This window comes from Oncorhynchus mykiss, chromosome 17 (assembly GCF_013265735.2).
Source record: "Oncorhynchus mykiss isolate Arlee chromosome 17, USDA_OmykA_1.1, whole genome shotgun sequence".
Classification (NCBI taxonomy): Eukaryota; Metazoa; Chordata; class Actinopteri; order Salmoniformes; family Salmonidae; genus Oncorhynchus; species Oncorhynchus mykiss.
Window position 1 is genome coordinate 22,747,502 of NC_048581.1, and position 13,991 is coordinate 22,761,492.

The following is a 13,991-nucleotide window of genomic DNA, read 5'->3' on the forward strand; positions in this document are numbered from 1 at the left end:
ACACCAATACATTTCCTTATGAGGGAAAAGCACAAAATGAACACATACAATGACCTATTTGTTAATTAGGCTACTTATTTTATTATTGTCGACTTTTGTTCATATGGGAAATGTAGGTTAAACTTAAAAAACAAAATAATAATGCAAAGGGTATTAAAGCAATGAAGAGAAGAATGTCAAATATATATATGTTTATACATTTCTGTGAAGTAGTAGCCTATGAATTATCTTCAAGATAACTCAAGTCCGTGAGAAACAAATACTAACAGGTGTACTGTAGCCCACAGAATATCTGTATTTTACTGGAGGCTATTTTACTTCATTGAATAGTAAATAGTGTGAACTAGATCATCCGATAGCAAAAACAATACGAATATCTATTTTCTCATGTCGACATGTTTTGAAAGTAAATTCAAATGTCAAAAGTGTCCACTTTGATGAAGGAACCTGCCTGTTAATTAAAGGCCTGTGATTGGCCCATTGGTGTTGACAGTCTTCGGGAACACCGATGGTATCACTACCAATAAACTCTAATGATTTGATAGGCCTAGTTATTTTATGATGTATTAACCTTTAAAATTGAATGTATGCCTATTATGTGACGTCGTAATAGTATGTCGTCAGTGCAAGATGTGGAGTGCTTTTGCGCAAGAACCAACATTAGAGTATTATTTAGTGGACAAAATATGGTGGGAGCCTATGGACTGCTAAAATATGGTGGTAGCCTATGGACTGCTAAAATATGGTGGTAGCCTATGGACTGCTAAAATATGGTGGTAGCCTATGGACTGCTAAAATATGGTGGTAGCCTATGGACTGCTAAAATATGGTGGGAGCCTATGGACTGCTAAAATATGGTGGGAGCCTATGGACTGCTAAAATATGGTGGTAGCCTATGGACTGCTAAAATATGGTGGTAGCCTATGGACTGCTAAAATATGGTGGTAGCCTATGGACTGCTAAAATATGGTGGTAGCCTATGGACTGCTAAAATATGGTGGTAGCCTATGGACTGCTAAAATATGACATTCTTAAATATAGCCTATTTAATAAAGCGTATAGCCTATCGGGCTGTATCATTGTAACATACGTTTCTTTAACCCATTGGTTACCGAAGGCACGGAGATCCATGTCCAAAATGAATTAATTAGGACTATTTACTTTATTATATCCAATTAAATCGATCCGTAAAGTGCACTCGCATCCTTTCCTCTCCACTATAAATTGTTGTTTTCCATGCAGTAATAGGGTAATGGTTCATATTTATTCTTATGCTCATATGCAATGGTCCTATATTTTCTCCATATTTGTTGCCAAGAATCCTTCCACTTGGATGTGCTGTCTCCCAAGGTTCACGTTCATTTCCAACCTCTCTCTCTCCCTCTCCTTCTCTATTGGCCCGGCCCCCCTGATCTCTCTGTCCATTGGCGTCTTCGGGGTCCCTTTCTTTTTTCATGTACGGATCCAGTAATGACTGTCCATTGGTTTTGTTATTCCTTCTCCACCTCCTACTCCCCAGCGTTGCCCTGCCCATGTGTTGTATCTCTATGTCCATCCATCGACTGACGTTCAAGTTCGTAGGAACGTCACGTCCGCACTTGAACTTGCAGCTCAGGGGGCTTTGCTCATATCCCTCTCTCTGTCTTTGCAAAAAAGTCATGAAGACTGCCGCACAGCCCGTACCCCGCGCGTCATCGTGATGTGATCTATAATTCATTTTTTTGGATGTCAAACGCATCGATGAAGATATTTTATCTGGAGTCTATTACGTTGTAGGACGCCTCTGCCAATGTGAACTAAGCTGAACGCCACCACTTACCAACATGTCTCGCCGCAAGCAAGGCAAACCCCAGCACTTGAGCAAGCGGGAGTTTTCGCGTAAGTAGAATTGAAAATTGCTTATTTTATAATCTGGTAAACAAGAACACACAGCAGCCTCTTCTCAAAGTATTTGGAGAATGTTTGTGGGCAACTGGACTTGACGCGGACCCGTGGACATAACCTAAAAGCGTGTCAAGAACGCCGTCATTGAATCGGATAACTTTCTATCGAAAAAAGTTGGACCTTGGAAAATATTGTATATTTGGTAAACAATAACGTATAAGGCTATTTTACATGTATGTGCCGATGCTACAACACAGGCTTCTTTCGCTATTAAAGGACATCTAGGCTGTAGTGGAGGGATACCTTTTTGCCTATCAAGGTATCCTGTGAATATTTATATTTAGTCATATCAGTTTCCGACATGGAATACGCTACGAAAAGCAAAGTGTATCCCCAAATAAGCAATTCCACTTTGTTATTACTATTTGTTTTGATAGCGTATATTTTTTTTCGAGAGATGTTTTCTTTTTTTTTGAATGGGGAGAACGGGGTGTTTACATACTCATAGCCCATACAGAAGACCTCGTGTGTGGAACGTAGCCAGCGTTGATATCGAGGGATATAGGAGTTCACGATCCAAGAATAACTGCACCCCCGTATAACCTAGTGATCCGATTACATTGTTATCGTTTACACCGTGAGTTAATGTGAATGGATGCAATAAGCATTGGAACAATTGGAGACGTTCGATTACATCTACTATTGGACGCTACGTTACATTTAACGAAGAGGTTAATTTTCAGAGAGGGGACACGGGAGGCTTTTATGCAATAACCTATTACATTTGGACAGGCATACTGAAGTGGTGTTTTAGAGTCATTTATGAGTTATACATGTATATTCAATAAGATATTGCTTTTATGCTGTTTATGCCGTGGTGTATAATGGCATGATTTCAACTGTGCTCATTTCCTTTTTTTACGTTACCGGGGGCTATATCATTTAGAAACTAGTTTAAATAATATGATTTTCCGTATATATATATATATATAAAAAGTTTTGTTCCACATATTGTGTAAATCGCTACAATGTTTCCACCCGGTTGTTTCTCTTTTGCCATTCAATTCTCGGAGGAAGCAAATTAGGTTCTCGTAACAAATGCCTTCAATTATAGTATATCTATGGACGGTGCCGGTAGGGGGCAGAATATGATTGTGGACATACACGTCGATGAACTTGAACTTGATCTAGGCTACTTTATTGCTTTGTCTACGTTGCCTACTAGACCAAGCGCAGTTGTTCGTGGTCGTATATTTGATGTTCCTTGTTATGCCACGGTGATATCTAATCAATAGACCTATTATAGTATTCCAAATAAATTAAAAGTGAATCATTTCAATAGATTTCTTCAAGGATATTCAGTATTTTCCATTTCATTCGAAGATGGATAAAACAATGGCCATCTGAGAACGTTTTATTTTCTGCAAGAAGTGATCAGTAGGCAAAATGTGACATCATTTCAAACATCCATAGGCCACTGTGAGCGACCTCTGTGATATGCGTAGTTTTCAGTTAAGTAGTCTCACATTGGACCCTAGAGCATATTGCATGCCTATTCACTCTTCCAGGTATATTAGTCCCCTATTTCAACAAAATCTTAGTCTATCACAGTTTCTTTCAATTAAATGTCAAAATATGACAAAAAATGTACCCTAATTGCCAAATCCTTAGTTATATCCACATTCTCACGAGGGACCTAGTTCATCATTCAAATATGACAAATGAGACAGACGTATAGGCCTATAGGATTACAGCCTTACTGGCAAATGCATGGTCAAATTATTCAAATTAAATACTCTGTTATTTACATGCATAGGTTGAAGTATTTGAATAGCTCGTTATGGCCTATAGAAAAACAGCTTCCGTTCAAGTAAGATTCCTCCTTGTCCATGTAGGCTGCGTTGTATGAATCCCTGCAATAGCAGCTAGGGTACTTGAAATAAGGGATCATTACCATGTTATAATTAGGTAATAGCTATTTAAATAGCCTATCGCCTCATTTCAGTAGTTATTTGATTAAGTTCAGTCAGTTGAAATTCTGGTGCTCACTTGGATGTTGAGGAATAATATGTACTTAAAAAAAATGTTAACTTATTTTTGTAACCAGTTGCCGATACAACAAATGTGATTATTTGCGTTTGAAGGTAGACTTTTTCGCACAGAGCCTCAGTCAGACTGCTATGTCCTGACAGCATAAGCTGTAGGAATTCAACACAAATTAAAAGGAAAAATATTCCTTCAGCCCCTCCTCCCCGCCTCCTTCTCGTCTGACCCGACACAGAATTTAAGGTTCAGAACAGACAGCGATAATTCATCACATTTTATCTTAACATCCCAGTTGGGCCTCGAGATGTCGTTTACTGTAGCTAGATGAACTATTTAAAAAAAAAAAATGCTCCTTGACTGCGTGTATACATAAGGGACCTACTCCACATACACCCCTCAATATCTAACCTCGGTTCACGAGATCCCAGCACTTTTAACGGAAATGGGGTCCAATCATCTTGAACTCAAATTAGAATCTATTTTTTGATTCTCCGAGGTGTTAGGTTCATTAAAAACGCGAGATTGGCAGCACAATAAAGAGGGTCAAGCGCCTTAATCGTTCAGGCAGCGAGCAGCACGCTGACTGAACGGTGTCACTGGCAGGCTTATTGAAAAACAGTGCTGTAGTCTTGTCCAAGTCTTCTTCCTTCCTCCCTACTTTCCTTCCTTCCTTCCCCCCTTTCAAATCCGTCTCTCATACCTTTTCTAAGACAGTGCATCACCTGGAAATGCAATCACTATAAACCACAGGTGCCTTCTAGATTATGGTGATATTCATTATAACACTGGAAATCATCATGACAATAACACTGATATTAGTCGTTAAAACGATAGGACTGTAATAGAATCGAATATGATTCTACGGGCCTGCTACTGGATGTTCATTCCCCTCTCTTCGTTGGTTGTGCCTTCTATATTATCAGTAATAATAGTCCTAAAAACGGTAGCAAGAGATGCATATGCAGATTTGCAACACTATAATAACCTATATACCGTGTCTCACTCTTCCTTGAAATGATACTTGAGTGTAGTTCTCAATCAGTGTTTTGTGTCCACGGTCTATTAAGTATCTAACTCTCCTCCATAGTTTGTCAGCTGCCTTGGATGAAATGTCATAGTCCTCTATGTAGATTTCAACCCTGTCATGTATTCTGTATAGAAGTGTAACTGTCTATCTCCCCTCTCCAGCTGAGCCCCTGTTGGCCGTTCTCCCCCCAGACGAGGAGCACGAGGACCACCCCAGGCTGGGGCAGCATGGGGACAACAGGATCCTCCTCAAGGGGGACCAGGACCTGCTCACCTGTGGCCAGTGCCACGCCCGCTTCCCTCTTGCCCACATCCTGCTCTTCATCGAGCACAAGAGGCGGCAGTGCCGCGGCGCCCCCTGCACGGACAAGACGTTAGACGACGGGCACAGGCGGTCGCCCTCCGCCGTTCCCCTCGCCTCGCCCCGTCCCTCCTCAAACAAATGCCGAGACAAACACCCGTCGAGGCGCCCCTTGGAGGTAGCCGTTCAGGTGTCGCCGCGCAACGATGATGAGGATTGTTTATCGACGCCCATCCACGGAATTATCCCCAAGCAGGAGAATATCACAGGTAATGACGTCACCATGACGACGATGATGACGATCGTAACAAATAGGGCTGCCGATGTAAAGAACTTAAGCGACAAGCAAGGTGTTTGGGTCTGAGGTTTACTGTAAGGTTTGGGTGTTGACGATACTTGGATGGTACTTTAACGTTGTGAGTAGGGTTGCAAAATCCCTAAGGTTTCCAGAAATCCAGGTTGGCGGAATCCCGGAATCAGGAAGGAATAAACAGGGATTCCTCAAACCGTTGTTCTCCCAACGGGATTGTTTTGTGAAAACCTGGGAATTTTACAACCCTAGTTGTGAGTAAGTGCCTTTGTTTTGGTGACGCTTAAAAGCAAGGTTATTGGATCATAGACCACAAAAAGGATTTTACAGTCCAAACTGCACAGAGCAGATGGACTTCGAGTTGGGTTCAATTTTGATTGGTGGCGATGGATATCCATGAGATATGATGTTCTTGCTGCACTGCTGGGTGTCGGGTCGTTGAGTTTATCTCTGCAATGGGGATAGAAGCCCAATATAACTCCCATTCTGCTCTCCTAAAGAAAGAGAGAGGGAGAGAGAGACGGAAAAAGAGAGAAAGGGCTGCGTCCCAAAAGGAACCATGTTCCCTAAATAGTCCACTACTTTTGATACAGGGCCCGTATATAGTGGGCTCTGATCAAAAGTAGTGCACTGTATAGGGAATAGAGTGCCACTTGGGACGCAAGCCTAGTTTCCGTCTCATGTGGTCTCGCTAGATGTATCTCCATCTCGCTGTGGTTTTCACAGAGACATATCTCTTCCCCTCAAATACATGCCTGCCAACTCATACTCTGGCGCTAAAATATAAAATACATTTTGAAAAAGTGTAGGAAAGTAATTACGGTGAACTGTCAAGGAAGAGGCATTTATTTGAGGAATCCTACTCGAGCCGCTAATTGTCAGGGTTCTCTTAGTCTTCATTTAGTTAATTAAGGACTTCTTACGGCGGTTGTCTAACCACAGCTAAATGAAGCAAGCGAGAGAAAAAACCATGATGAGCAGCTCAAACAAATAGTTCTGTCTTACAGACGTTGGTGGAAATGAACTTTGTGTGTTTGACAGTTTAATTTTCCTTTTTGAGTTATTATAAACATTTCTAAAAACAATTATGTCTATAAATGCGGGCTTTAGTATAAAGAAATGTAGTGTGCTGCATTGAACTTATCAATGCTTCTGCTGAGGTGAGGCTGGTTTTCAGTTCAATGTTTTATCAGTGAGGGTTCTCCAAATGACAAATACCCAATAGGTAAACACACAGCTCCATGTACAACACAGTGGGGTATAGGTAAACACACAGCTCCATGTACAACACAGTGGGGTATAGGTAAACACACAGCTCCATGTACAACACAGTGGGGTATAGGTAAACACACAGCTCCATGTACAACACAGTGGGGTATAGGTAAACACACAGCTCCATGTACAACACAGTGGGGTATAGGTAAACACACAGCTCCATGTACAATACAGTGGGGTATAGGTAAACACACAGCTCCATGTACAACACAGTGGGGTATAGGTAAACACACAGCTCCATGTACAATACAGTGGGGTATAGGTAAACACACAGCTCCATGTACAATACAGTGGGGTATAGGTAAACACACAGCTCCATGTACAATACAGTGGGGTATAGGTAAACACACAGCTCCATGTACAACACAGTGGGGTATAGGTAAACACACAGCTCCATGTACAACACAGTGGGGTATAGGTAAACACACAGCTCCATGTACAACACAGTGGGGTATAGGTAAACACACAGCTCCATGTACAACACAGTGGGGTATAGGTAAACACACAGCTCCATGTACAATACAGTGGGGTATAGGTAAACACACAGCTCCATGTACAATACAGTGGGGTATAGGCAAACACACAGCTCCATGTACAATACAGTGGGGTATAGGTAAACACACAGCTCCATGTACAACACAGTGGGGTATAGGTAAACACACAGCTCCATGTACAACACAGTGGGGTATAGGTAAACACACAGCTCCATGTACAACACAGTGGGGTATAGGTAAGCACACAGCTCCATGTACAACACAGTGGGGTATAGGCAAACACACAGCTCCATGTACAATACAGTGGGGTATAGGCAAACACACAGCTCCATGTACAATACAGTGGGGTATAGGTAAACACACAGCTCCATGTACAATACAGTGGGGTATAGGCAAACACACAGCTCCATGTACAACACAGTGGGGTATAGGCAAACACACAGCTCCATGTACAATACAGTGGGGTATAGGTAAACACACAGCTCCATGTACAATACAGTGGGGTATAGGTAAACACACAGCTCCATGTACAACACAGTGGGGTATAGGTAAACACACAGCTCCATGTACAACACAGTGGGGTATAGGTAAACACACAGCTCCCTGTACAATACAGTGGGGTATAGGTAAACACACAGCTCCATGTACAATACAGTGGGGTATAGGTAAACACACAGCTCCATGTACAACACAGTGGGGTATAGGTAAACACACAGCTCCATGTACAACACAGTGGGGTATAGGTAAACACACAGCTCCCTGTACAATACAGTGGGGTATAGGTAAACACACAGCTCCATGTACAACACAGTGGGGTATAGGCAAACACACAGCTCCATGTACAATACAGTGGGGTATAGGCAAACACACAGCTCCCTGTACAATACAGTGGGGTATAGGTAAACACACAGCTCCATGTACAATACAGTGGGGTATAGGTAAACACACAGCTCCCTGTACAATACAGTGGGGTATAGGTAAACACACAGCTCCCTGTACAATACAGTGGGGTATAGGTAAACACACAGCTCCCTGTACAATACAGTGGGGTATAGGTAAACACACAGCTCCATGTACAATACAGTGGGGTATAGGCAAACACACAGCTCCATGTACAATACAGTGGGGTATAGGTAAACACACAGCTCCATGTACAATACAGTGGGGTATAGGTAAACACACAGCTCCATGTACAATACAGTGGGGTATAGGTAAACATACAGCTCCATGTACAATACAGTGGGGTATAGGTAAACACACAGCTCCATGTACAATACAGTGGGGTATAGGTAAGCACACAGCTCCATGTACAACACAGTGGGGTATAGGTAAACACACAGCTCCATGTACAACACAGTGGGGTATAGGCAAACACACAGCTCCATGTACAACACAGTGGGGTATAGGCAAACACACAGCTCCATGTACAACACAGTGGGGTATAGGCAAACACACAGCTCCATGTACAATACAGTGGGGTATAGGTAAACACACAGCTCCATGTACAATACAGTGGGGTATAGGTAAACACACAGCTCCATGTACAATACAGTGGGGTATAGGCAAACACACAGCTCCATGTACAATACAGTGGGGTATAGGCAAACACACAGCTCCATGTACAATACAGTGGGGTATAGGTAAACACACAGCTCCATGTACAATACAGTGGGGTATAGGTAAACACACAGCTCCATGTACAATACAGTGGGGTATAGGCAAACACACAGCTCCATGTACAATACAGTGGGGTATAGGTAAACACACAGCTCCATGTACAATACAGTGGGGTATAGGCAAACACACAGCTCCATGTACAATACAGTGGGGTATAGGTAAACACACAGCTCCATGTACAATACAGTGGGGTATAGGTAAACACACAGCTCCATGTACAACACAGTGGGGTATAGGTAAACACACAGCTCCCTGTACAACACAGTGGGGTATAGGTAAACACACAGCTCCCTGTACAATACAGTGGGGTATAGGTAAACACACAGCTCCATGTACAACACAGTGGGGTATAGGTAAACACACAGCTCCCTGTACAACACAGTGGGGTATAGGTAAACACACAGCTCCCTGTACAATACAGTGGGGTATAGGTAAACACACAGCTCCCTGTACAACACAGTGTCTATTGGTATGGACCTCAAAGACCTTGATATAGCACAAAGGGTTATTTTGGGATTTTGGCAATGAGGCCCTTTATCTACAGTACTTCCCCTGAGTCTAATGATCTTGTGGATACCCTTTTTACATCTCTGCGTGCGATTTGAAGGAAGTTGCTAACTATCGGTAGCTCAATTACTAACTAGTGTTAGTGTAATGACTCCAGTCATTACGCTAGTTAGCATTGGCTCCCGAAACTAACTCTAACTTCCTTCATACTGAACACAGAGACGTATAAATGGTATCCACGAGTTCATCTGACTCGGGGGAAGTAGATAAATGGACTCATTGCCAAAATCCCGAAGTATCCCTTTAATGTACAATACAGTGTCCGTTGGTATGGACCCCATAGGCCTAGATATAGCTCCATGTACAATACAGTGGCTATGTCACTATGCTATCTGTGTTGGGCTGTGGTCTAGTTATCCTCTATTCTGTCAAATCTAATGACCTCTTGTATTTTATCAGTAATTATGCATCTGTTTGTTAAGCAACACACACACATACACACACACACACACACACACACACACACACACACACACACACACACACACACACACACACACACACACACACACACACACACACACACACACACACACACACACACACACACACACACACACACACACACACACACACACACACAGACCCACTATGCCTCTTGGCTCTAGTCAGCTGCCTCTACAATCTTTCTATGCTCATTTAGATCATGATGCGTAACGTCTCCACATGATATCACTGGGTCACTAACGTTATGCAATGGCCTGTTATTAACAGTACAAGCCTAATGGATCATGTGTGAGTGTGTGTGTGAGTGTGTGTGGTGTGAGTGTGTGCGGTGTGACTGTGTTTGTGCTTGTGTGTGGTGTTGCGTGAAGTGAGATTGATGAAGGCGTTCTTCGTCATCCTCACGCTCCTCTTATGAGTTTGTTGCTATCCTCCTTGTCCAGAGAGAGAGAGAGATAAAGAGAGAGAGATAGAGATAGTGAGAGAGAGAGAGAGCCACAGCCACACACACACACACACACACACACACACACACACACACACACACACACACACACACACACACACACACACACACACACACACACACACACACACACAATCCCCTTTTTGAAATGCAGAGTCCAACAGTGCTGATGTCTCTATGAAAAATGTAATCCTGTATGTGTGTGTGTGTGTTTGTTTGTGTTATGGACCATTAGGAGGAGCAGACAGAACAGAACAGTGTACCCCCATTTGCATGATAAACAACTTAAGATATGCACAGGGACACACAGGGCGGCTCCACATTATAAACAGAGCAGATGATCAGAAGGACACAGACAGGCTCAGGGTCAGACACAGACAGAGATACAGACAGGGTCAGACACAGACAGAGACACAGACAGGGTCAGGCACAGACGCAGACATGGTCAGACACAGACATGGTCAGGCACAGACATGGTCAGGCACAGACATTGCCAGGCACAGACACAGACATTGCCAGGCACAGACACAGATATGGCCAGGCACAGGCACAGACATGGTCAGGCACAGACAGGGTCAGGCACAGACACAGACATGGTCAGGCACAGACATTGCCAGGCACAGACACAGATATGGCCAGGCACAGACACAGACATGGTCAGACACATACATGGTCAGGCACAGACATTGCCAGGCACAGACATGGTCAGACACAGACACAGACACAGACATGGTCAGACACAGACACAGACACATACATGGTCAGGCACAGACAGAGACACAGAGAGGGTCAGGCACAGACAGAGACACAGACAGGGTCAGGCACAGACGCAGACATGGTCAGACACAGACATGGTCAGGCACAGACAGGGTCAGGCACAGACAGGGTCAGGCACAGACACTGACATGGTCAGGCACAGACACTGACATGGTCAGGCACAGACATTGCCAGGCACAGACACAGACATTGCCAGGCACAGACACAGATATGGCCAGGCACAGGCACAGACATGGTCAGGCACAGACAGGGTCAGGCACAGACACAGACATGGTCAGGCACAGACATTGCCAGGCACAGACACAGATATGGCCAGGCACAGACACAGACATGGTCAGACACATACATGGTCAGGCACAGACATTGCCAGGCACAGACAGGGTCAGACACAGACAGGGTCAGACACAGACATGGTCAGACACAGACATGGTCAGACACAGACAGGGTCAGACACAGACAGGGTCAGACACAGACATGGTCAGGCACAGACATGGTCAGACACAGACAGGGTCAGACACAGACATGGTCAGACACAGACATGGTCAGACACAGACATGGTCAGACACAGACACAGACATGGTCAGACACAGACATGGTCAGGCACAGACATGGTCAGACACAGACAGGGTCAGACACAGACATGGTCAGACACAGACATGGTCAGACACAGACATGGTCAGACACAGACATGGTCAGACACAGACACTGACATGGTCAGGCACAGACAGGGTCAGGCACAGACACTGACATGGTCAGGCACAGACAGGGTCAGGCACAGACACAGACAGGGTCAGGCACTGACAGGGTCAGGCACAGACATGGTCAGGCACAGGCACAGACATGGTCAGGCACAGACACTGACATGGTCAGGCACAGACAGGGTCAGGCACAGACACTGACATGGTCAGGCACAGACAGGGTCAGGCACAGACACAGACAGGGTCAGGCACTGACAGGGTCAGGCACAGACACAGACATGGTCAGGCACAGACACTGACATGGTCAGGCACAGACAGGGTCAGGCACAGACACAGACATGGTCAGGCACAGACATGGTCAGGCACAGACAGACATGGTCAGACACAGACACAGACATGGTCAGACACAGACAGACATGGTCAGGCACAGACACAGACATGGTCAGACACAGACAGACATGGTCAGGCACAGACACAGACATGGTCAGGCACAGACAGGGTCAGGCACAGACAGGGTCAGGCACAGACAGACATGGTCAGGCACAGACACAGACATGGTCAGGCACAGACAGACATGGTCAGGCACAGACATGGCCAGGCACAGACACAGACATGGTCAGGCACAGACACAGACATGGTCAGGCACAGACATGGTCAGGCACAGACATGGTCAGGCACAGACAGACATGGTCAGGCACAGGCAGAGTCAGGCACAGACATGGTCAGACACAGACAGAGTCAGGCACAGACATGGTCAGGCACAGACAGGGTCAGGCACAGACATGGTCAGACACAGACAGAGTCAGGCACAGACATGGTCAGACACAGACAGAGTCAGGCACAGACAGGGTCAGGCACAGACATGGTCAGGCACAGACAGGGTCAGGCACAGACATGGTCAGACACAGACAGAGTCAGGCACAGACAGAGTCAGGCACAGACAGGGTCAGGCACAGACATGGTCAGGCACAGACAGGGTCAGGCACAGACATGGTCAGACACAGACAGAGTCAGGCACAGACAGACATGGTCAGGCACAGACACAGACATGGCCAGGCACAGACAGACATGGTCAGGCACAGACAGACATGGTCAGGCACAGACATGGCCAGGCACAGACACAGACATGGTCAGGCACAGACAGACATGGTCAGGCACAGACATGGTCAGGCACAGACAGACATGGTCAGGCACAGACAGAGTCAGGCACAGACAGACATGGTCAGGCACAGACACAGACATGGCCAGGCACAGACAGACATGGTCAGGCACAGACAGACATGGTCAGGCACAGACACAGACATGGCCAGGCACAGACAGACATGGCCAGGCACAGACAGAGTCAGGCACAGACAGACATGGTCAGGCACAGACAGACATGGTCAGGCACAGACATGGCCAGGCACAGACACAGACATGGTCAGGCACAGACACAGACATGGCCAGGCACAGACACAGACATGGTCAGGCACAGACAGAGTCAGGCACAAACATGGTCAGGCACAGACAGACATGGTCAGGCACAGATATGGCCAGGCACAGACACAGACATGGCCAGGCACAGACACAGATATGGCCAGGCACAGACACAGACATGGTCAGGCACAGATATGGCCAGGCACAGACAGAGTCAGGCACAGATATGGCCAGGCACAGACACAGACATGGTCAGGCACAGACACAGACATGGTCAGGCACAGACACAGACATGGTCAGGCACAGACATGGTCAGACACAGAAAAAGGACTCACATTTTAACCGTCCAACACCACACCAAACCTTCCCTTTAAGGAAGAAACGGACTCACATTTTAACCATCCAACACCCCATCAAACCTTCCCTTTATTAAGGAAAAAATGGACTCAAATTATAACCATCCAACACCCCACCAAACCTTCCCTTTAAGGAAGGAAAGACATCATATTTTGACCAAACATACACCGGACTAGTGGTTTAGTGTGTCTTCGTTAGCTGAGCCTACTTTCTGCCCATCCTGTTTATGGGGGAACAAAGGTATTTAGCCAGG

General features: G+C 45.2%; 1 protein-coding gene across 1 annotated transcript in view; it reads left to right on the top strand.

Moving 5' to 3' along the window:
* Positions 1-1,456: 1,456 nt before the first annotated feature.
* Positions 1,457-13,991, top strand: part of LOC110493483 (B-cell lymphoma/leukemia 11A) — a 57,752-nt gene continuing 45,217 nt past the window's right edge. The window contains exons 1-2 of the mRNA XM_021567783.2: positions 1,457-1,878; positions 5,119-5,526. Coding sequence (XP_021423458.2) covers positions 1,824-1,878; positions 5,119-5,526 — 463 coding nt within the window. The 5' untranslated portion in view covers positions 1,457-1,823. The remainder of the gene's footprint in view (positions 1,879-5,118; positions 5,527-13,991) is intronic.